This window comes from Ruditapes philippinarum, unplaced genomic scaffold (assembly GCF_026571515.1).
Source record: "Ruditapes philippinarum isolate M1 unplaced genomic scaffold, ASM2657151v2 ctg1091_1_1_1_1, whole genome shotgun sequence".
NCBI classification, from domain to species: domain Eukaryota; kingdom Metazoa; phylum Mollusca; class Bivalvia; order Venerida; family Veneridae; genus Ruditapes; species Ruditapes philippinarum.
In genome coordinates, this window is record NW_026864412.1 from 103,113 (window position 1) to 128,470 (window position 25,358).

The following is a 25,358-nucleotide window of genomic DNA, read 5'->3' on the forward strand; positions in this document are numbered from 1 at the left end:
AAAAAGTTTGTTGGAAAATAACTATAAAACAGATCTAAAAAATAAAGCAAAATCAAATTTACATGAGCGTTTTGTAGCGATACAAGACCTCGAAATCAAAACATTTTGAAGAACAACAACAACAATAACAACAACAACAACAATAATAATAATAATAATAATAATGATAATGCTGATGATAAAAATAATGATAAAAAAATGATGATGATGATAATAACAATAAAAACAATAATAATAATAAGTAAAGGAAAACATGAAGTTTCTTATTTTCTTAATTTACTGCTTCGACAAATTCAGTACAACTATTGACACGGCAGCTACATTTGCACACTAGACACAATTATATTTCAAATTTTACAAGTAGTGGGCAATAACAGTTTACTATAAATGCAAGAATAAAAAGATATAAATAGTAAAAATTACCGTTTTGTATAGATAGATGCTTAAATTCCCTCCAGAACTGAAGAGTGTGAACTGAACTGTTGCCGTGTCTGAAACGTGATACGTCTTGATTCATCTATTGTTAATACTGAATCTCACAAATATGGTAATCCATTAACACTATATAGCAAGCATGCCCATGTCATTTTGAAACCAACGTCATTCCTTAGCAAGATGTTTGGAGCACTTCGTAAAGACAAATCAATATACACAAATGTACTTTGTAAACTTTCAAATGTCTTCCGAAAAGAATATGCATGCTTCTAAAGTTACTTTTTCTGATATTCGTTCGTTTTTGATTTATCTAATTTCTTTTTTTTTTTTTTTTTTTTTGCTGTTATTTTTTTTTTGCTTTTGTTTTGTGTGTTTGTGTTTAGTTACATGTTTTTCGCCCGCCTCCGCTTGACTGTCCGCTTGACTGTTTATAAAGTCAAGATAATTTTTAACACAAGCAGAGACATAGATAGTTACCTACATCTCTGACATCAACAGGATTTTGTTTTATGTTTAAAAAATATATTTATTGGAGGAATTTAAATTTTGTCTTCGTTTTTTGAGACCACAACAGCTTTTGTTTTTAACTTAGAAAATGTTTAACGTGAACTACTTTAGACAGAGATTAAACAAAAAGAATCAAGTATATCTATGATCGACAATCAAATAATTAAAAAAAATCAAAGATAAATTATTAAATGAAAAGTCCACGTATCTTTATAAATATATTTTTTTTAATAATAAAATATTTTTTTCACTCAAAATGTTTTTAAATATCTCATTTCGATAAACAAGATGACCCTGAAGTCGCTCACCTGTATATAGGCCCCCAGAGCGGGGCCAGTTTAAAGCCCAGGGCTTTAATTTGAACAAACTTTGTAGACAACCATTAGAAGATGTTTCATGCTAAACATCTAAGGTCTAGCTCGTTGGGATTTTTAAAAGAAGATTTTTTTAAGTTTTTTCTTTACACATATAGTTAAAAACAATGACATACATGGGGCAGGGCCAGTTTTGACCCCAGGGCTTTTATTTGAACAATCTTTGTAGACACTTACTAGAAAATGTTTCTTGCTTAATATCTAAACTCAAGCTATTCGGGTTTTTTCAAAGAAGATTTTTAAGTTTTTGCTATACTCGTATAAGGAAAGTCAATGTCCCCCGGGGCGGGGCCAATTTTGACTCCAGGGCTTTTATTTCAATAAACTTTGAAGACACTCACTAGAAAATGCTTCGTGCTTAATATCTAAACTCTAGCTATTTGAGTTTTTTCCAAGAAGATTTTTCAATTTTTGCTATAGTTTTACACAAAGGGAAAATAAATGACCTCCGGGATGGGGCCAATTTTAACCCCATGGCTTTTATTTGAACAAACTTTGTAAACAATCACGAGAATATGTTTCATGCTTAACATTAAAACTTTTGCTATTTGTTTTTTCCAAAGAAGATTTTTTATATTTTTTTCCCATACACACATTAGGTAATTTGGAAAATCAATGACCCCCAAGGTCGGGCAAATTTTGACCCGAGGGCTTTTAACAAACTTGGTAGACACACATTAGACGATGTTTCATGCAAAATATCTTAGCTCTAGCTCTTTCGGTTCTTTAAAAGAAGATTTTTTAAGTTTTCACTATATGTATATATGGAAAATCAATGACCCCCTGGGGTGGGGCCAACTTTGACCCTAGGGCTTTTATTTAAACAAACTTGGTAGACATCCATTAGAAGATGTTTCATTCTAAATATCTTAGCTCTAGCTCTTTTGGTTCTTTAAAAGAAGATTTTTTTAAAGTTTTTACTATATGTATAACGGGAAAATCAATTACCCCCAGGGGCGGGGCCAATTTTGACCCAAGGGCTTCTATTTGAGAAAAAAATGGTAGACAACCATTAGAAGATGTTTCATGCTAAATAGCTAAGCTCTAGCTCTTTGGGTTCTTTAAAAGAAGATTTTTTAAGTTTTTACTATTTGCATATAGGGAAAATCAATGACCCCTTGGGCGGGGCCAATTTTGACCCAAGGGCTTTTATTTGAACAAACTTGGTAGACACCCATTAGTAGATGTTTCATGCTAAATATCTTAGCTCTAGCTCTTTGGGTTCTTTAAAAGAAGATATTTTAAGTTTTTTCTTTTGGTTGCCATGGCAACCAGAGTTCTGCATGGAATTAAATTCTTTGAACAATTTTCAAAGGTTACCACCAAAGGAACATTCCTGTGAAGTTTGGATGAAATTGGCTTAGTGGTTTATGAGGAGATGTCATTTAAAGTAAAAGTTTACGGACGACGGACGGACGACGGACGCCGGACGAAAAGCGATTAAAAAAGCTCACCCTGTCACTTTGTGACAGGTGAGTTAAAAAACAAAGAAAAGTATTTTTTTTTTAAATTTCATCCATAAATACTTTAATTTAGTAAAGGTAGAAAGGGTCGCCAGCGGAACTACAGCCAGGCCTTATTTTTCCTCCCAGATCTTTCTTAATTGCCAACCAATTGTCACCAAATAAAGTGCAATCTACGCAGGAATAATTTATTTTGAAAAAAAAAGTGCAATATTAGGCCAGTTGGTAAGACAAAAGATGGAGTGTTAAAGCGAAAATGCACTTTTTGTCTAAGTCAGACATCGCTTGACCGACCCGTATGTAAACGATTTTGAACATAGCTTATTAACAAACTAATGTTAGTGCATGCAAACAGTTGAAACAGAAAGACAGCTATAATGCTATATACCTGATGCGTACCCCTTTCGCAGCGAAAGAAAAGTACTAATATATTCATCCATACACACACATGCTTGTTTACATAAAAAATTGCTATTATTCTGTTTAAATGTACTCAGATTATTCTTTTTTAAATCTTGATTTTAGTACATGTAATTCTGTATTTTTTTTTTTTTTTTTTGTGGTCTCTGAACAAAGTTGTAACGTATGTTTGTATGGACTCACTTAAGTTAGTAAGGTCACTTTTCCAAGGCAGACTGATCTAACTCGTTTGCATAGTACCACTTTTCCTAATATGGCGATAGGTTCATGCTCCCAAGCAATTTGATCATTGATATTCAGAGATTTCGTAAATTATAAATTATCGCATGGCTTTGAGCTTTTCCTCTTTTTTTCTTTCCTTTTTTCAACAGCGAAACAACTTTAAACGGCTGCGCTTACTAACATTATATACAGCTAGCTGTGAGGTCTCTTAGACAACATTTAATTTAACTGGTACTGTTTCATTTTTTGTGGGTTTCCATTTGCAACACACGAGAGGGAAAGCACATAAATTGTTTTACTGATTTCTGTTAAAACAAAAAAAATAATAAAATAAATGAAATTGCTATAAAACATTTATAATATATGAAACACGTAAGTTGTGGGTGTAAAACAGGGGTTGAGGCGACATCTCGGGATGTTTTTGCAAATAAAATTCTCGGCCTAACGGCCTCGATATTTTCATTTTGGCAGAAACATCACTCGATGTCGTTATACCCCCGTAACTAACTCGATCACTTTACTATAACAATAATTAAATATATGTCAGTATGAGGTGTGCAGGACTTATGAAATCTATCTACAAATATGAAGTTGTGGTATGCGTCCACGCCTTTCACGTGTTTATATAAGTCATGTTTACGTCATGATATATGCATCAACTTAGGAAACCAAAGGAACCGCCACGTCAGAATTACGCATGCAGTTAACATTTTCCAATCATCACACCGTTTACTAAATAAAGCTGGCTTTCTCTGTACAAGAGAGTGGGGATTGGTACTTTAAGAAAATTCTTTGACATTTGAACAATAGGAAATAATATAATTGTAATTATGAGAACTGTATGACCAAGACATTATCACTATCTTATAGAAACAGATTTATGAAAAGTTAGAATACACCTCGACGACCAAACAATAATAAGCCACTACAACAAGTATACAGGAGGTACAAGTAATAGAATGAGCATCGAAACAAGAGGCTATCCGATCTGTACGACCGATTATTAATCATATTGCCGACTGTTTTGATTTCTTTCTCTTTTGTATAATAGTCAAACATAAAAACACGTTCTCTATTGTCACAATATGTAACCCCTGAAAAAAGTATCCAATGAACGAGCATCTGAATATGATATTTTTGTCGCTTTCTCTTTCTCTGTCGTCACTATTAGTAAACCCAGGCAAAAATGAGCCAATCAATTGGCATGCTCAGGAGTGCGGGTAACTAAAACCTGCATTCCGGTTAACACACTGCATATATACATGTATATGTACACGATTTAACTCTGACACATTTTCAACAGAAAGTTCAACTGTTTAAAAAAACATATCAAAAAATCTTCAAGACGAAGTATATGTACCTGATCCTATGTGGTATTTTGAATGTATAGGGAGTTGCTAAAGCAGAGGCTGTGTTTCCGTGGCCCGTATATGTTTTTCTTTTTTTTTGGGGGGGGGAGGGGGGTTGGGTGCGTGAAGGGGTAGCGCAGATCGGACCACAACAAATTTTGGGCTTTCTCGGAATAATATGCAACTTTTTAAAACTGCCTTACTATTGTTGTATCTTATAAGCGTCATTGGTTTTAAGGGCCCATTATGCCACAAAAATACTTTGTATACTTTCATATTTTAAAAAAGCTACCCCTTCCTCCATTATCTAAACCAACTTTTTCACCTGCTGCTTTTTGGCGATGAGCACAGTAATAGTGATTTAGTAGTTCTTGTATGGAAGTCAGAATACTTCTTTGTTTACAATTCGCTTGGTTTATGACAAATTATTTCAGATTTATCTCGATGTTGTCGGTTACAAGCAGCTTACATGCTCTAAAACCATTATTTAAATATTATAATATTCATATTTGCCCTTTGTAAAGAAGTAAATACTTTTTTAATATGCCTTTACAACAGTAAATTGGTTGATCCAATAATATCGTCACATTAAGAATTTCATCCTGACATACGTTTACCATTTTGACACAGCCTCTATGATCTATGATATCTCGATTAAGTCTTGTTACGATGCTTTGTTCTCCCGAGAAGTTAAAATGGTAGTAAAAACAACAACAACAAAAACGATTTCAGTATGCTTTGTAATCCAAAATTGTTTTTATTTATATATGCATGTATTAGTAAAACTTGTAAAATAAACTGTAAATATATATACATATTTTAAGTCTTATCAATGGTGCAATAATGAGGGGAAGATAGATTTTGTAAGTTTTGAAACAAAATGCCAAAATGCCAAAAGCCGACAACATCCCTATAACAGCAGGCCAAAGGGTCTTTATGCCTTGAAATATCGGAGCCATGTCACATGAATAGTCATTTAAATAATTTATAAATTGAACTTGGATATCAATGATATTTATAGCCATATTGGTTTTAAACTGTTAATACAAACAAAAAAAAGTTATTTCTGTAACGTAATTATGATGAATTATCAAAAATGTGTAAAACTGTTTGTATAAAAAAACAGTTAAGATAGTATGTACAGTGTAAATCAAGAAAAAGTTCCGTGTTGCTAAGATGAGAATGTCCAAAAATATACTCAATGATGTGTTCGCTTTCAAATTAACCAGATTTTAAAAAGAAAAATAAATAAAACTTAGAAAATATAACAAACCAGTGATTGTTATGTACACGTATCCTGACGTAGGGTATTATAAGAAATGTAGCTTTAAAGATTTAGAGTTTTCTTAAACTGTAAGTAAATGACCAATGCCTTGTTTCTTAAAGTTTTTAGATGAATACAGGAATGATTGGATGATCAAATGAGATGAGATTTGTTTGGTAAGTATCATCATACTTGACGTTGATAAATCAAGGTCAAAATGTAGATTTGATACTTGTTTTCGTGGTTTTATGTATTTTTTTGTTCAAGGCAGATGATATTCATCATGGTCCGGTTGTTAACATATTTTTTATTATGATGAATTATCAAGTGTAAATTTAAACTTTAATGTATAAAAACAGTTAAGATATAAAATATATAGTGTAAGCCAGAAATATTTCCTTGTTGATAAGATGAGAATGTCCAAAAATATACTCAATGATCTAGATGCTGACTAACCAGATTTTAAAAAGAAAAATTAATGAAACTTTGAAAATATAACAAATTAGTGACTGAAATGTACACATATGGTATGATAAGAAATGTATTTTAAAGGTTTAAACGATAAGTAAAGACCAATGCCTTGTTTGTTTCATTTTTTTCATGAAAACATGAATGGTTGGATGATAAAATGAGATGAGATTTTTTTGGTAAGTATCATCAACTTGACGTTGATAAATCAAGGTCAAAGTGTAGATTTGATACTTGTTTTCGTGGTTTTATGTATTTTTTTTTTGTTCAATGCAGATCACGGTCAGGGGTTAGTATCTCGAAGCTATCGTTATATTTGCGTTAACGAACGTGCTAACGATTGACGGAAGGTTGGTTAACGAGAGATTAGCGCGGGTATCTCGAAAGCGCTAGTTCAGCAATCGTTCGTTGCTTACTCGCTAGTTATTAACGACTGCGCTGTGTAATCATTTCATTACCGCGGATATCGTGTGTTAATACATGGACAAAATGGCCGAATCAAAACGTAAGCCGAGATATTCAATAGACGAATTGCAAATACTAGCACAAGAGGTAAATACACATAAACATATTCTCTTTGGTAAATTCAGTGATGTCTTGTCAATGGAAAAAAAGCAAAAGGCATGGGCAGAAATAACGAGACGTATAAATGCTGTTTCACAGACCGTCCGAACGGTAGATGATATTAGAAAAAAATGGAACGACTGGTCGAGTGTTACTAAAGGAAAGGCGGCAAAGCGGAGGCAATCTTTAAACAAGACTGGCAGCGGACAGCCTGATACTAAACCACTGACTGAATTAGAGGAACTAGTAGTTTCTATAATTGGCGAGACTGCCGTAGGTGGATTTAAGGGAGGGATAGATACAGCTCTTGTTTCTGAAGAAGCAGACTTTTGTGCCGACGAGGGTAAATTATAGTCATCAAGTTACGATTATGCTAAACCGGAAAGTTACGATCATGCTAAACCGGAACATACTCAAACGACACTTGCAGTATCCGGTCTGTCGTCTAGCAGTATAGACCTGTCATGCGATGAGAATCCTGATTGCGTTGCTAATATCAGTTGTGCTAATAAACCTACGAAAACGATTCCTTTTAAAAAGAGAAAAGTCGTTGCAACTGCATCTGCTGCTGAAAGCTATGAAACTGACGTAATTTCAATTGAGAGAGAAAAACTTAAGATAGACAATGCACGACTAGATACTGATGAAAAACGGCTGGAAATAGAACAACAAAGACTGAAAATTGAGCAGCAACGCCTGCAAGTGGAGACAGACATTTTGAACACTCTACTTTGTCAAGGCCAATATTCTAGCCGAGCAGCATCTCAATACCCGGCACAAAACCCGGGGCAAGATAACTCTACCTCATTCTTCAGGCTATAGCCACATGTTGTTTAAGGGTGTAAGTATACTGTCAAGATTTAAACTTGAAAATGTTGTTCACAAATTGCAAATATCTAAATGAATATTTATAGCGAGCACTTAGTCGTCATAGTTTCTATTTTAAATAGTCTGTTCATTTAAACACATATGAGGACAATAAATTAAGATTATAAAGGTAGTCCATAAGTTTGCTTAGTATACAAAGTAAAAAATGAATATATGCTGGGATAAGCAAATGGTCTCATCATAAACAATTTAGATTTTATTTTATGTATAAGATAAAAACGTGATGTTTATGAAAACGATCATGATATACCAGTGACTATGATTATGACTATGATGATGCTATGATGATGGTAATCATATGATGACGACAGCGACGATGTGTTTAGTTTTAAAGAAATATTAATATAAATCCTATTTCGTGAAATATTCAATATATTTTCACGAAACGTGATAAAACATGATAAACTTCCACATATTTTAATGAGCCGGAACGGCGAGTGAAAAGAATTATAATGTTATCACGTTTCATGAAAAAATATTCCATATTTCTCGAAAATCGAAATAATAACTTTTTTAAAAGTTTACCATCAAGACGCACATATGTACACAACTATTTTCGAAACCCCGCTAGCTACATAGCTGAAATGACGCCATGTGCATAACAATGACGTTATGAGCAAAACAATGACTTCATGAAATGTATGTTGAATTTTTATGATACCGCACGTTTGTTACGTCGAATTTCATTGGATAACCATGACATTATATTATTAATTATAAAGGTTTTTGAACATTTATAATTATGGCACTATTTAAACGTTGTTTGGAAATATATGGTTATATATTGCGGCTCGGGTGATATTTACAGACAACCGTTTATATAGGGTCATATAATCCGTTAGATGTCTTTATAACTGATAATATACACGGCTGTTAATTTATGGATGAATTTTCATTTGTCTTAAATCAAAATTATAACAAGTTAAAATTTAACAGCTGGTGTTCGCGAGTGAAATATATTTCAATTCGAAAAGTTACACAAACTAAATTATATATCATTGATGCCTTTTTGTTATACTAATTTTAGCGGCGTAACAATATAATGCACTTTTCTTCATGATGTCATTAAATCATTACGTCACAGTGTGGTTTCTTTATAATTCTGTAATATAAATCGGAATTTTGTTACATTTTCAACATGATGTATGCAGATATTTATTTATATTTTTTGGGCAAAATGACACATTACGGAGTTAATTCATTTCGTTGTTTAAGTGATGATATGATTGTTTTTCATCTGCATACAAATATAATTCTTTAGGTAAACTTTTAAGAACCTTAACATGTGTTTGATATGTGAGAAAAAGAAATACAATATCATATTTATGTAGGTTCATCACTTCTTATCAATAAGTTGATATAATTCTCATTAGGGGCTGGCAAAGTATAGTGCTAATCGTTCAATAAAGTATCGGACATACACTATTTCAATATTCTCTGTTTTTTTTTACGGATAAACTTAGTATTTCACTACTAAGTATGAAATAAAATATATGTACATGACTGTATATGTATATTTTGTATATTTTCAGAACGACATATTGCTTGAATTGGTTTTCCGCTTTTTGCCTGTTGACGAAATTCTATTAACTGTATCCAGAGTGTGCAAGGCTTGGAAGCGTGTGGTTATGTCTGGACGGATTTGGTGGCATTTCCGCTGTGCAAAAATGACTTTCAGAACTGTGCCTAGCTATGACTCTGCACTCATAAAAATGTCTAATCTGAGACATCTTACTCTGAGCTGTGACTTGTTGGAAAAATTTAGCGTTTTTTCCCAGATGCTGCATTTAGAGTACCTTGAACTATATGCAGAGAAACACCATAATTTAGAATTATTAGCACATTGTATAAAAGCTTCGCTGCCGTCCGTCGTCATTTTAATATGTCGGAACCTATATTTCAATGTCGAAATCCAAACATTTCTGGCCTATTTTCTCAGGAATGTTAAATCTTTACAATTCTTTGGATGTGAATCTCTTAAACCAAGTGACTTTTTGTACATTAAGAAAAGACTTCCAAATATAACAGAAGTACATGTGGAGATGAACACTACAGAAATCGAACGTTGGGCGGAAATTGTTAACACATATTGTGGAACATTGCGATTTCATATCAACATGATTGACATTATTCCAAGGAGAATGCTTCAATACAATCTGGCTCAGTATAGAATATAATCAACAGTTTAAATACCCCATGACTTGGTAACCTGCAAAGATTTAACACTAGAAAGTGTTTATTGTCGGAAGTGCATTGTTATAATTGTTCAATCTTTTGCTCTTTTCAAAGACTACGAGTACATGTATAATTTGTTAAATTTATAGTCCTGAAAGTACAGTGCATCGTTATAAATCCGTTTTTATTTCTTTTTATTCATGTTAAACAATACTACTTTTATAATCATGAATGAACATTTCTCTCTGTTATATTATTTTAGAACTCAGCTGAGACTTCCTTAATGCTCTAGAAAAGAAGAATGAAAACTGAAAACAATGTGTTTATTTTATTTTACATTCCATTACAGAAAAACATATTTTATCATTCTAAACAGTTAAATTTGCAATCATTAATGAACAATGCTTGTCTCACATTAATCTATCAACTTGTTTAACAAACATAAAATACATTGTTTGAACTTACGATCAACACAACGTCGACTTTGTAGTTGGCGACTTTTTAAACACTTCTAAGAACGGTCGAAGATTTAGCTAGCGTGTGAAAACATCTCCCGAATAAGGTTATCGCGAACCTGTCTACCATCATCGTTGTTGTTGTTTTCTCTATTATTTTCATTGTTGTCGTCACCATTGACGTCACTGTCATTGTCGTCATCTTCATGGTTTACATTGTCATCAATCAGAGGCAAATTTCTCGTAATACACATGTTGTGAAGGACTGCAACTGCAGTAATAATCTTAGCACATTTTATCGGGGTGTAAGTCATGTATCCACCTGACTTGTGGAGACACCTGAACCTCATTTTCCAAATGCCAAATGTACGTTCGATTACACAACGTGTACGTTTGTGAGCAACATTAAATCTCCTTTCAGCCTCTGTATTTGCAGTTGGTAATGGCGTAAGTAAGTATGGTTTTAACGGATACGCACTATCACCCAAAATCCATGTATTTTGTAAATTCATTTCTTCGATCTTGCGGACGCATTCACAGTTATTCCATATAAATGCATCGTGAGTCGACCCTGGCCAACGAACAACTATATTTGTGAATAAATTGTCGCCATTACATACAGCTTGGACATTTATTGCATGGTATCCCTTTCTTGTCACAAACAAATGTTCATCATCAGTTGGTGACTTTATAGGTATACATGTACGTACCGTCGACGGCACCAATTACATTTGGAAAACCGCCTATTTCATAGAATCGTTGCTTGGTATTTGTTATTTCAGTACGTGAAGTCGGAAACTTAATTTGTTGGGGAACTTGTCTAATAATTGCTTCAGAAACCGCGTGAATACTTCTTGAAACAGAGTGAATAGACACTCCATGACCATCCGCGAGGATTGACTGAAAGCTACCGGTTGCATAGTAACGCAGAGCGACAAGTACCTGCAGCGACACCGGAAGAGACTGACTTCGTCTTGTTAGTCTAAGAAGTTGTTGCTGGGTTTGTGCACATATTTCAAGAATGGTAATTCTGTCCAACCGATATTTCTTTAAAAGCTCATGATCGGTCATCACGTCGAGGGGATTCATGCGATCTCTAAATATCCGGGGAATATTGCGACGTCTTCTGTTGCCGTCACCTCCCAAAAACACAAGAGCCATCTGAAATTGTGAAAACGATAAGTGCATAACATAAAACAAGTTGAGTAAGAAATGTTTGAATTCATAATGTCGTTACCCTATGATTAAAAAACATTTTACCTCACGGATAGGAATTGCAGTCACGATACAAAAGGCAAAAGCTTACCTTTGCTAGTTTAATTGTCTTCTTTAATTATCTGTGTTTTATACAAGTTGTTTTCTGTGTATTTAAAGTAGCAGCATACTCACTTTTGTGTCAAAGTGATAGTAACGAGAGCTTTACGACACCCTCTTGGCATCCGTTAATAATTGGGCATATTAACGATTATTCGTTAATAACGAGAGATTCGAGATAGTAGTGAAAACCTTAACCAGAGGCTTACGATAGTCGTTATGCTAACGATAGCTTCGAGATACTAACCCCAGGTTGGTAACAAAGATGTTATTTTTAACTAAGGAAGGTAAATGTAAACTTTGTAAAGTTAATCATTTAGATAATTTAATATATCGACATTGTATTGCTTCTGAAAATAGTGCTAAAAATAACCAGTGTGTTGAAATTTCACAGAATTTGGTCAATTGAAAATTTAACAAGACTAAGAGCGAAATGATATTAGCTTGTTTTCCAAAAGCAGGAGTTTAAAAATAAAGAAAATAAAGACAAACTGAAAATAAATGCTTGTCTGAATAAATTGTCATGGACATATGTTAAACACAATATGATTTGAAATTAGTATAGAAGGATCACAAAAGTAAAGGCGAAAACGGCGAGAAAATATGATCATCTGATAATAAAATGAAAAAAAAAATTACATTATAAAATTAAAAATGAGTAAGAGAAAAGGGATTAAGCTGCTTTTTTGTAGTTTATGTCAAGAAAACGTCCTATCACGTGACAATAGCATAATGTATGTGGCCTACTATTTATAGGGTGTGTCGACCGGCCTAAAATTTAATGAGAGCTGCCGACCTTGAGGGCTTTCTTATTGCCCTCGTCGACAGACTCTGAGGAGGAGGAAACAGCCAGTGAGCTTCTTGCTCTGGTTGACATTCGGCTAATGCTGGCTCTTTGGGACGACATGCGGCTCCTATTCCTTTCGGCGTCTGCTTGTCTATATCTGATAGTGAGTCGAACTCTTTCCTGAAACCGGTGTTCGGACTCGTCCTTTCGTTGCTTGCATTCAGTTCTAAAGTATATCAAAGAACATTGTGTCAATTGAATGTTTATCAATATCGTTAAGTAATGTAGATTATACAAATGTTAATGATATAATATCTGGTGTGATGTGAATGATATAGTATCTGGTGTGATGTAAGTGATATAATATCTAGTTGGATGTAAATGATATAATATCTGTTGTGATATAAAGGAAATAGTATCTAGTGTGATGTAAATGATAAAGTATCTAGTGTGATGTAAATGATAAAGTATCTGGTGTGATGTAAGTGATATAGTATCTGGTGTGATGTAAATGATATAGTATCTGGTGTGATGTAAATGATATAGTATCTGCTTGATTTAATGATATTATATCTACTGAGATGTAAATGATATGGTATCTGTTGTGATGTAAAAAGATGTAGTTTATGTTGTGATGTAAATAATTTAGAATCTGGTGTGATGTGAATGTTATATATTTGTTGACGTGTAAATGATATAGTATCTGGTGTGATGTAAATGAAATAGTATTTGATGTGATGTAAATGAAATATATCTGGTGTTATGTAATTGCTCTAGTAAATGTAGTTATGTAAATAACAAAGTATCTGGTGTGATATAAATACTTTCGTATCTGGTGTGATGTGAATGTAATATATCTGATGTGATGTAAATGATATAATTTTTGATGTAAGGTAAATGATATAGTATCTGGCGTGATGTAAATTATATAGTATCTGGTGTGATGTAATTAATAAAGTATCTGATGTGATGTAAATGATATAGTATCTGGTGTGATGTAAATGATATAGTATCTGGTGTGATGTAAATGATATAGTATCTGGTGTGATGTAAATGATATAGTATCTGGTGTGATGTAAATGATATAGTATCTGGTGTGATGTAAATGATATAGTATCTGGTGTGATGTAAATGATATAGTATCTGGTGTGATGTAAATGATATAGTATCTGGTGTGATGTAAATGATATAGTAAATGGTGTGACATAAATGATATAGTATCTGGTGTGATGTTAATGATATAGTATCTGGTGTGATGTAATTGATATATTATCTGGTGTGATGTAAATGATATAGTATCTGGTGTGACATAAATTATAAAGTATCTGGTGTGATGTTAATGATATAGGATCTGGTGTGATGTAAATGATATAGTATATGGTGTGATGTAAATGATATAGTATCTGGTGTGATGTAAATGATATAGTATCTGGTGTGATGTAAATGATATAGTATCTGGTGTGATGTAAATGATATAGTATCTGGTGTGATGTAAATGATATAATACCTGGTATACTGTAAATGATTAAGTAGTTGGTGTAAGGTAAATAATATTGTATCTTGTGTGATATCAATGATATTGTATCTGGTGTGATGTAAATGATATAGTATCTGGTGTGATGTAAATGATTAAGTTTCTGGTATGCTGTAAATGATATAGTATTTGGTGTAAGGTAAATGATAAAGTATCTGGTCTGATGTAAATGATAAAGTATCTGGTATGCTGTAAATGATACAGTAGTTGTTGTAAGGTAAATGATATAGTATCTGGTGTGAGGTAAATAATATTGTATCTTGTGTGATGTAAATGATATTGTATCTGGTGTGATGTAAATGATATAGTATCTGGTGTGATGTAAATGATATAGTATCTGGTGTGATGTAAATGATATAGTATCTGGTGTGATGTAAATGTTAAAGTGTCAGGTGTTATGTTAATGACATAGGATATATTGACTGGTGTGATTTAATGCTATACATATTGGATGTTTTATGTAAATAACAATCATTTTTAAATGATATTGATCATATCAAAAATGTATAATGATTAGGAATGCGAAATACAATAATTCTTGTCTGAACATCAGGTATACGAAAACACACATTCCTTTAAAAAACGTGCTTTATGTAATCAAACGGTTGTTAGACAAATTAAGTGAGCTTACTTTTTCCTCTGGTGCTCTCTTGCCAGTACCTTCTTTTTGGAAAGTTCATCATTTCTTTTGGCCTCGGCCTTTTCTTGTCGAGCCTCACATGCTAGGCGTATCTGTGAAGATGTAACAACTATTAAACTTTTGAAACTTCTCAACATTGTCTAAGTTGTACATATCTATAGTAATAATATAAAAACAAAATATAAAAGTCCAAAGTTTCGAATCTTAGACTATTGGCTACTACTTGCGTTCCATATGGTGCCGTTTTGTGTATTGTGAATGTATAGATATTTTTAGGCAACACACAACTTCATTTATCATTCGTCAATACTCGGAATATTTCGTTACTTATATAGCGTTAATGGGGTTTAGTTGTAGCAATGTTTGCCGGATACATACATTGGATTAAATATAACTTTTAACGTTGCAGATTTAATATATAATCTTTTAGTTGATGTCGAAGGGCAAATTTCAAATGGCTTTTACACTTACTATTCTAATTACGTATGATATATGAATCTCAGTCTGGACAAAACAACATTTTATTATGGAAATTTTAGCATTTTTATATGCTGACTAAATAGCGAATAGTGCAGTTACATAAATGTATCTTATTAATACATATATATAATTTTCAAATATACAACAGAAATATTTCCAGGCGGAAGAGTAGAAAGTATGTTGTATTCAAAAATATTTTTTTTCAAATATACATCAGAAATATTTCCAGGCGGAAGAATAGAAAGTATGTTGTATTCAAAATATAACATTTATACTTACAGGCCCGTCAGCTTTCTTAATTGGCGGTAATATCGGCTTCATGACTATTGGTTTGCAATCTACTTCAATGGTAAAAGACTCCCCGCCACGTGCTTTTCTATGCTCATATTGAACTAAAATAGAAATAGTATTGTCAATGAATTATCTTGTTAAAGTACGCAGTTTCTTCTCTTTAAATAAAAGTATGGCGAAAATAAGCTTACAAGCAGGAAACATAATTCATATATTTTCTAACTGTCACAAAATGCGAGCGAGGTGTGTCTGTGTACTTAGTGTAATTCTTACCTAGCGTTGGTGTGGGGGTGCGGCTAGCTATAGCCTTTCTTTTCTTTTCCCGACGTTTCTCTTTCCTTTTGGCAATCCATGTAGAAATGAAACCAAAACACCCTGGGAGCTTCATCTTCTTTTTCTTCTGTTTCTTGTCATGTCCCTGGTCAGATTCGTTAGAAGTGGTCGCAATGTTTTCCTTTTCTGCTTTTGCAACTTTATCTTTTTTATCAATGTCGTCTTTTTCCTACAATTGAAGAGGAATCCCGAGGGATAGTATTACAAATGTGGTGCAGCTTACATAAATTTCATTTAAAGGTTTTCAAACATGTACAATTCAAATTCAACGAAACAAATAATGTTCTTTGATGTTATCAATCCTTCACATGAACCGAATGAAATAAATCCGGAATATCTAAGTACCAATTATAATTGACAAACAAAGCTATTCGGCAATAATCTAAAGTAGGAACGTGAACTGTCAGGTAAACTAACAAAGAACAAATTAGATACACTTAATGTTATTTTGTTCTGTATCTTTACATACATATTGTTAATTTGATATAGGTTTGTGGATTACACCTGTAAGCCTTGGACTTACAGTCTTAGCTCAAAAAAGATATAACTCACTTAAACCCCTTTACAGGCCATTTTATTGGGAAACCAGAATTATTGAATATTTCCGTGGAGTACAAAGCATGCATGTTTCATGCATACAAAATGTTGTCCCTGTTATTAATTTATCATCATTTTAGTTTGTAATAAGTACTGTGGTATTATGCTTAGCACAACGGTGAAACTTAAAGTTTACCTTATCAAAGTGTTCTGCTTACCTTGAAACACTTTCCCTGTACGGATGACCATTTATATCTCTCAGATTCTTCGGATTTATCTTGCCGTTCTAATTACCTTCTTACAAGATGGCGGCTAGGAATCGTTCTCGTCTTGCCCGGACTAAATCTCGTACCTTCCGGGAACGGTATGTTCCGGATTACGGTTACACTACCATACCTCACCACACTCCCCCCGACTTTAAAGATGAAGTCCTCTCACCGGAAGTGCGGAAACCCGAGATTCAAGTCCACTCCTGGGTTTCAAACCAGTACCCACAATACCGCCTTTACAGGCGTTGGCCTGTAAACACAGATTATAAGTGGGCAGGCTTAGCCTGTGCAACAGTAATCTGCCAAATGCCTATCTGACAAGTTATTGACAGATAGCTTAACTGGATAACTGATATCTTAGATATCTTACCTTCCTGGGCACTGTTTTAACAGCGGCCAGCGTCTTGAAACTTGAAACTTGAAAACTTGATTTAACGCCTATTTCTACATATAGAATACATATTCAATGGTACAGCTATATATCTTATATGTGCTACTCCCAGTGCTACCATACACAATACTCCCAGCAGTGCGACGGTCACAGTGATTGGGTCAATCCCCACCAACATGTAACAATCTACACCCCTGCACCCCTGCACATGATAACACATGGGCTAGACTTTATTATATTATTATACATTGAAAATAATAAAAACACTAGAAATATACAAACATGCACAAAACAATTAGGAACGGACAATGCCTTCAGCGTCACTTAAAAAAGTGCAAAAAAGTGCTTGAAGTAAAATGATTTCAGTTGTCTTTTGAAAATTTCAACAGATTCACATTTTCTCATATTAATAGGTAGTTCATTCCACAATTTTGGTCCTATCGTGCTAAAAGCTCTGTCAGAAAAAGTCCTCTTCTTATTAAAAGGAACAACATAACAACCAACTGAGGATTCAGATGATCTTAAGGTTCGTTTTGACACTTGATGAGACAAAAGCTCTATTAAATATGATGGTGCGTTTCCTACCGAACAGTTATACATGTATGTCAGTATCTTGAAACTGATTCGTGCTTTAATCGGAAGCCAGTGCAGATCGAATAATGCCTGTTTAGAACTATCATACTTGGAACGACCTAACACCAGTTTGGCACACATATTTTGAATACGTTGAAGTTTGGCTAATTCATTTTGAGATATGCCGTATAGAATGATGTTGCAATAATCTAAATGGGATATTACTAAAGATAAAACAAGTGTTTCAGCGGCTTCCTTTGTCAGATACTTTCGAATGCTCTTGATCTTGAAATAGTTTAACATAGCAGTTCTACACTTTCTTTTAATGTGATCTTTGAAATTTAGAGACTCATCCAAAAAAGCACCAAGATACCGTATACAATGTTGTGATTCAATAACATTACCACATATATTGATTTCTTTGGTGTTACACTTATTCAGCTGTGGACGACTTCCGAAAAGAATAAACTCTGTCTTTGAATTGTTCATTTTTAACTTGTTGCTGTTCATCCACTCATTTATATGCCCTGCACAGTCCTGGAGGTCCCGAATTGCGCTTGCTTCTGCGGTAGGTGATGGTTTAAAACATTTATTCGCAACGTGGTCGTCCGCAAATCCGTGCACGGAAATGGAGGGAGGTACAATGTCAAAGATAGTTCCTGCGTACGTCAAGTAGAGCCAAGGGCCCAAACAGCTTCCCTGGGGGACACTACAGTCAAGTTCCCGTTCTGATGACACATTCGAGTTAACACTCACTCGACAACTACGCGGCCTCAAATATGAATCTATCCATTCCAGCGCAGATCCAAAGACGCCATATTGACTTTCAAGAACATTTAACAGTATGTTATGGTCAACAGTATCAAAAGCAGCACTTAGATCTAGAGCTATCAGTGCAGTGACCTCTTGATGCTCCATTGCATCAAGAATGTCGTTTACAAGTCTAAGAAGGGCTGACTCACAGGAGTGAAACTGACGATAGGCCGACTGATTCGTTGGAAGGAGATCGTTTCCGTTTACATGTTTGTTTAGTCGATGAAGGGCGGCTTTTTCAATCAATTTGGACAAGAATGACAAGTTGCTGACGGGTCGATAGTTGGCAAATGTGAGTTCAAGACCAGATTTTTTCAACAGAGGCCTGACTATTGCCTTTTTCCATTTAGCTGGAAAAACACCTTGCGTCAGAGAAAGATTCACAAGCTGGGTAATCGTAGGCAAAAGTTCATTGAGAAATGATTTCAATACTTTGGTGGGCAGAATGTCGAGCTCACAAGATTTAGTTTGTAACTGACTTATGAGCATTTTAATCTCATCCTCTGAAAGACTTTCAAAAGATCCAAACGGTGGTACGTCTTTGACCAAAGGTTTATAGTTTTCAAAATCTTTCAGAGACTCGCGTATCTTCTTGATCTTGTCCATAAAATGGTCTGCGAATTTATCCGCAAGGGTGTTTTCATCTTCCACGGGTGGCATTGGGTTTTCTGACTTGCTTCCGGTAAGATCTTTCACAAACTGATAAAGCTTTTTAGAGTTACCTTTTGATTCAATTACCTTCTGACTAAGTGTTAATTGTTTCACATTTCTAAGTTCATAGTGATATTTGTGAAGTGCGGACTTATAAATTTCATAGTCCTTGGGTTGCCGATGTTTGCGCCAAAGTCTCTGAAGATACAAGGGAAAACAGCGTCCAGTTCCTAAGCCGATTGCAGCTTACACCTCCACACCAAACCTGAGTGTTGACTACAGATTTATGGAGCTACTTTTTACACCACAGCAGCCACATTAACACAGAACATGAAAGCAACAAACTTAGCATTGCACATTTGTATTTGTTAATATCCCAGGCTTCTGTAAATTTCTCAATAAGATCGCCCAACAGCATCAAAGGCACCACAGCTTGCTTTGGCTGTAACCTCTGTTTTCCCTTGTATCTTCAGAACAGGACCTGTTGTGCCAACCTGCCCATGACCATCCGTCTTCATGCTGCAAATGCAATTCCACATGTCGTCACATGACTTGCGTAATCCTGACCCCTGCCATACCAGAAGAATGTCTTCTTAAACCTGGCCCTGGTCACTGCAACACCCCTGAGACCACCTGATGGTATATCCTGACTCATCTGAAGAACCTTTCTACTTATTGGGAATCTTACCTTTAGTATAGCCCATGTCCCTCAATAGAACTTAGTCTATTTATAAGCACTGTTCCTTATTCAGCCAGTGGGACTTAGCCCCAGGACCTACTAGAACTACTTAATGACTTTGGCAATACTAAATACCCAGCACTAGCTCTTAGAACTAGCACTGCTGGCGGAAGTTACTCTACAGTTTCTAGCGAAAGTTGTTCCACTACTCAAAACTGTGCCCTATTTCCCCTTCCACCATAAGAGCATCGATCTGTATTCTCAATATCTGCTCACAATTTTACAGCATCTTCAAACACACTAAACTTTAGCACCATTGACCTGATTCTCTGCGTACAACCCCAACATTTGTACATTTGCTTCCTTGTGAACCTTTGCGACCCTTGTGACCTTGGAATTGCCGACGATACAATGGATCCGCAAATCTCTTCCAGATTATCAGCATTATTGCGATGATACCTTATGACTTTCGTCAAACTTCATCTTTCGCACACCTCGTGATACCTGGTTATCGACATTATTGTGATGATACCTTATGACTTGTCACGGTCAAACTTCATCTTCACACACCTTGCAATACCAAGAGAATTGCCACATCTACGTCCCTCATGACGAGGTCCAAGTCAACCCTTGCGCAATGATCACATCCCCCACAAGGCAGTTTCCTCAGTTCGACCCCAGAAACATACTTGTACAATGCCCCGATACCGGTATTCGTGACAATGCAGCTTTGACATGCTTCTGACAAACACATAGGATTATGTTGATATGGAACAACCCTCCTCGACCTGGCTTAAACTGTCTGTGTTACTTCTTTCCCAGCAATAACCAAATGAGCCTCGAATTGAACTATTCTGCAACACACTTGCTAATGTTTCTTTACATGCTGTCTACATCGAGAATACATCCAGCATGGAACTTAGTCCATGACTGTTTCCTTCACAAACCTGGTCTCACTCCATGCTTAGCATGAAATGACGCTGGTTTGCGACTCTGGCGCTAACCGGAAGAACACATACTACCTCCTCCCCTTTTTATTTGATTTTTTTTATTGCAGTGAGGGGCAGTCAGACTTGAAATGACCCTCTTTTCCACAACCGAAACAAGTTCTTCTAGGCCATCTGCTTCTTCCTTGAGAAGTGTTCTCCTCATCTAGTTTCAGGACCATGTTGTCAAAACATCTCTGAAGCTTCTCAATTGCCACTTCCAAAGAACTCAACTGAGATGGAGCAGCGTTGGCTTGCGCAACCTCAGGAGCTTCTTCTAGGGCAAACACATTAGCGCCATCGTCAACAACTTCTTTACTAGCCCTCTTCTTAGAACGGCCATAAACTGACTGATGCAGGTGCTGATACCAGTGGACTTTATTCATTGCCTCCTCCATGGTTGAAGGTCTATCCATGGCTACGGCTACCGCGGCATCTTTGTCTACCAGACCCTCACAAAACTTGCTCACTGTCTGCCTATTGGAATAGTATTCAGGCAGGTCTTTGAACGCATTTGTAGCCAGGGTCATGACCCTATCTGCCCAATCATCAAGAGACTCTCCCTGCAGCTGTGAAGATTGCTGGAAACACACTTGGGCTGTTTCAGCAGGTTCCCTGGAACCAAATCTCATCTCCAGTTTCTGCAAGAGCTTCCGATAAGAAATATCGCCTTCTCTCTCCACGATGATTGCATGATAGTCAGCGGCTTTTCCAGTCAGGCACCAGCATAAACCATCAAGGCATTCGTCTGACGTCCAATCGCATGCGTTAGCATAACGAAAGAACTTCTGCTTAAATGCCAGCCAGTTTCCCTTTCCATCATACTGCAACCTCTTCGGCAGACTCCGAATAAATGCTGCAGTTTCGGACTTTTTCGCGCTATGTTTAACTCTAGGATGCGGAGAAGATTGTCTACTCAGTCCAGATAATTCATCACTTGAAGAATCATCATACCTAGCAGCTGTGTTTAGCTTGGGACGCGCCCCACCTCTCAAAGACTTGGCCTTTGAGGACAGGGGGTCAACCGCACTACTTGCATTTTTGGCGCGAATGATATCTTTGGCTACTTTCAAGACTTTTTGTACCTCTTGCCAATCCTTACTTGAAGGAATCTTGTCGGGCTCCTCAGCATCTTCATGGAAGTTCCCTTTTTCTTGAACATCCAACAAGCTGTCCAAAATTGCTCGACTGTCCCCTCCTTCACCAGAATCTTTCCTTGACGAAGATGGTACTTTAGGTAGTATTTTCCCCCAATCTAATGGCAAACCCTCACTTAGTGAGAAGTCCAGCAGAGCTACTTCTTCCTTATCTAAAGTGCGCTCTAACATGTCTTGCAGCACTCCAAGTGTTATATTCCCTCCACTATTACGGATTGTAATAATAGACTCAGCTATCCTTGAACTTATGCCCGGAATCCTTAGGAGTTCCTCTTTCGAAGCAAAATTAACACAAATTCTTTCGCTGCACCCTGCCATTATTTTTGTTCTTACTTGGTAGCCCAAAGATATAGCGACGACTTATGCAGGAATTAGTTATAATTCGTGCAATTGGATTCAGTGAAGTTCAGCTAAAGTATGTCAAGTCAATCAGTCGTTAGACAGCAGACTTGCAATTATTTTACATTCGAAATTACTTTAATGTATTACAGACAAATATTTCCTTCCCGAAAAATAATTTACATTTATTTAAACAATTCAGATAAAAATTATGATAGAATATTTACTTAGTAATTCAAAAATCAATAACGAAAATAAAATACAAAAATCTGACCTTGTTTATTATAAATACAATGAGGATCTTTGCCTCTAATTGTAAAATTAAATATATAGTGAGACTTAGCCTTCAACTATATACATACAAACAAAAATCAAACAAGAGTAAATCTACTCTGTGTATTGACCTTGAAAAACAACAATGCAAATAAATTCAATCAATTATACTGAACCGCTGAAAATATACCAAAAATTTAACCCAAATATTATTCAAAAATATTTAAAATATAATGCTGAACTGGCACAGTTTTCACGTGCGAAACTGATCCAGGGCGGAAGCTTAGCTTTCCAATACGCATGCGTCGTAAGTCCGAATATCCGAAGTCTCTAAACTTACCAAAAGAGTACTCTAAATACTCAATTTTAGTAAATTTCCACATTAAATCATCTAAACGTACAGTGCTTGTTCAATCCAAACCAACAGTCCCTTTTCCCCCTCCCAAACATTGGAAATACTTAGATTTCAATATTTGAAAACCAAAGATTTTATGGTTGAGAAAATCGCTGGTTTACCTCCGGATTGCGTAGAATTCCTACGAAGTTGACGTGAATTCGAATAGTAGCTGCCACCATTAACGTGTTCTGCTTACCTTGAAACACTTTCCCTGTACGGATGACCATTTATATCTCTCAGATTCTTCGGATTTATCTTGCCGTTCTAATTACCTTCTTACAAGATGGCGGCTAGGAATCGTTCTCGTCTTGCCCGGACTAAATCTCGTACCTTCCGGGAACGGTATGTTCCGGATTACGGTTACACTACCATACCTCACCACATTATTCCCCGCCTCGTTTTTCTTTTCATGTTTGTACGATCTACGCCTTTACTTGCTGATACATGCATTGACTCCCTATGATTTTCCTCTTGGTCTTCTAAACTCGTTCTTATGTCAGCAGCCAGTTGTTCTAATTCCTGCTTTGGAGAATTTGTTAGCTTGACTTCCTCCTCTTCTAAATCATCGTCGCTCGTGTCGGAAAAAATCGCAATATTCCGCCTCTGTAGCCCTCGGCAAACTCTGATCCCGTGCACGCGTCAATTGAACCTCTTTAAATGTTCTGTTGGGTACAGAACGACTTCGGGTCTTTCCTGGTCCCTTGTAAGTAAATACTTGACTTCTTTTATTTGCCAACATAATCTGTTGTTCCATAAGTTTCTTTGTATCTGCCCTGACTGGGGGTAAAGATCCCGTACCATCAGAGGGCTCAACTTTTATGATTCTCACCTTATGTGAGGACATTTCAGCTGATGGCAAATTGCAGCGCCCATCATGGATATCTTTCAGCCCTCAGTCTGGTTTTGCTAGGAGACGTTGTCAAATGACGTCGCTAAGTGACGTCATCTAACTGTTGGAAAACATTTGAAACATGATGATGTGACGTCGTGATGTGATGGCGTCATGAAGGTAAATGCGCAAAGTTACGTGGCAAAATGTAAAAAGTACTTAAATCACTAAAAAAGCATGAAATAAAAAGAAGATTTATTTGTTTACATATAAGATTGGTATATATTTCATTCGTGAACACCAGCTTTTCTATGCATTTGGTGTTCACTCAGTGAATTATATTTCAATCTTGCATGCAAAACAAGCAAATATCCTCTATATAATCAGTTTTGTTTAAACGGCAAATTGAAATGAGAACCTTTTTTTAAAACCACTAAGATCGGCATTGTTTGTTGCCATTTGAGAATTAAAATTTACTACTTAAAATCGCATTTCATATTTTGTTCATCCGTTTGTTCTTCTCACTGTCATTCAGTTGTTATTTTAACAAATTCATATTATCACACACCCATGCCGATTTTGCGACTCTGAAATATGGTATTGCACGGCCGTTCATATATTTTGACTTGACGTCATTAGCGTTATACAAACATAGTGTAAAGAGCGCTAAATGTTGGCGTTATACTATAGGCGCGTCAATGAAAAAAATGGCTCTTAATTATTTCACTTCAAACGGTCTTTATTGTTGGTATGTGATAAATAGAATATTAGATTCGTGTAAGTTCCATACTGAATTTATTGCACTCGTTAAATAAAATAATATAATGCTCGCCAGAGGCTCGCATAATTTAATTGTATTCAACTCGTGCAATAAATTCAGTATGGAACTTACACTCATTCAATATTCTCTATTAATCGCATTTAGTCATTATAAAAAATATGATAAAAAAATATTAACATGACAAGCAAAACTTCATTGAACGCCACCTTTCCTTGTTGATCTTGTTTTTCATATCTTAAAGGATGCTATGGGTTTATTTAACGTCTAGTGTGGTGCTTCAAAAAAAAAACTCAAAAGGGAGGCAACAACATTTCCGAATTTTATGTCTAGATAATTTTTGTTACCGCCCTTGCATGAAGTTTGGTGTAATGTATGTACGCATTTTAGAGTATCTATTTCAAAATGCACACACTGGTATCCATCGATTTACTGAAAATCAAGACACATACAGCTGTTCATTCAATAGAGGTTTAACCTTAAACTTACCTAACCCAAACAAGTGGTTGTTATGGAACGTCTTAAATCTTATTATAGTTATTTATTTTCTATATTCCTTTTTTGCGTATTATTTGACATTTTGTTTTGGACATAATTAGAAGCACGTCCTTAATAAGGGTTTATATATGACCCGCGCCATGACAAAACTTACATAATTGGTTTGCGATCAGCATGGAACAAGACCAGCCTATGCATCCGCGCAGTCAGATCAGGATGCATGCT

The 25,358-nt window shown here is 35.4% G+C and overlaps 4 protein-coding genes across 4 annotated transcripts; 1 reads left to right on the top strand and 3 right to left on the bottom strand.

Moving 5' to 3' along the window:
• The first annotated feature begins 6,827 nt into the window (after positions 1-6,827).
• Positions 6,828-8,230, top strand: LOC132725483 (myb/SANT-like DNA-binding domain-containing protein 4). The gene is made up of 2 exons (XM_060710621.1): positions 6,828-7,419; positions 7,453-8,230. Exons 1-2 carry the CDS (start codon positions 6,983-6,985, stop codon positions 7,886-7,888), a joined length of 873 nt encoding a protein of 290 aa, XP_060566604.1. The 5' UTR covers positions 6,828-6,982; the 3' UTR covers positions 7,889-8,230.
• Positions 8,231-10,658: 2,428 nt separating this feature from the next.
• LOC132725484 (putative nuclease HARBI1) lies at positions 10,659-11,096 on the bottom strand. Its single transcript, XM_060710623.1, has one exon. It carries the CDS (start codon positions 11,094-11,096, stop codon positions 10,659-10,661), a length of 438 nt encoding a protein of 145 aa, XP_060566606.1.
• A 163-nt stretch (positions 11,097-11,259) lies between these two features.
• LOC132725485 (putative nuclease HARBI1) lies at positions 11,260-11,745 on the bottom strand. The gene has a single exon (XM_060710624.1). It carries the CDS (start codon positions 11,743-11,745, stop codon positions 11,260-11,262), a length of 486 nt encoding a protein of 161 aa, XP_060566607.1.
• A 450-nt stretch (positions 11,746-12,195) lies between these two features.
• LOC132725487 (uncharacterized) lies at positions 12,196-16,384 on the bottom strand. The gene is made up of 4 exons (XM_060710626.1): positions 15,904-16,384; positions 15,619-15,731; positions 14,851-14,951; positions 12,196-12,911 (listed from the first exon to the last, which is right to left on the bottom strand). Exons 1-4 carry the CDS (start codon positions 16,016-16,018, stop codon positions 12,677-12,679), a joined length of 564 nt encoding a protein of 187 aa, XP_060566609.1. The 5' UTR covers positions 16,019-16,384; the 3' UTR covers positions 12,196-12,676.
• Between the last annotated feature and the right edge of the window lie 8,974 nt (positions 16,385-25,358).

What these genes read in the sequence shown, in the direction of transcription:
- LOC132725483 (XM_060710621.1), top strand. Translation starts at nt 6,983, where the DNA reads ATGGACAAAATGGCCGAATCAAAACGTAAGCCGAGATATTCAATAGAC. An exon ending in GCCGACGAGGGTAAATTATA is followed by an intron (nt 7,420 to 7,452) that starts GTCATCAAGTTA and finishes TAAACCGGAAAG; the next exon opens with TTACGATCATGCTAAACCGG.
- LOC132725484 (XM_060710623.1), bottom strand. Translation starts at nt 11,096, where the DNA reads ATGAATTTACAAAATACATGGATTTTGGGTGATAGTGCGTATCCGTTA.
- LOC132725485 (XM_060710624.1), bottom strand. Translation starts at nt 11,745, where the DNA reads ATGGCTCTTGTGTTTTTGGGAGGTGACGGCAACAGAAGACGTCGCAAT.
- LOC132725487 (XM_060710626.1), bottom strand. Translation starts at nt 16,018, where the DNA reads ATGAAGCTCCCAGGGTGTTTTGGTTTCATTTCTACATGGATTGCCAAA. An exon ending in TTAAGAAAGCTGACGGGCCT is followed by an intron (nt 14,952 to 15,618) that starts GTAAGTATAAAT and finishes ACATCTTCACAG; the next exon opens with ATACGCCTAGCATGTGAGGC. An exon ending in AGAGAGCACCAGAGGAAAAA is followed by an intron (nt 12,912 to 14,850) that starts GTAAGCTCACTT and finishes GATATACTTTAG; the next exon opens with AACTGAATGCAAGCAACGAA.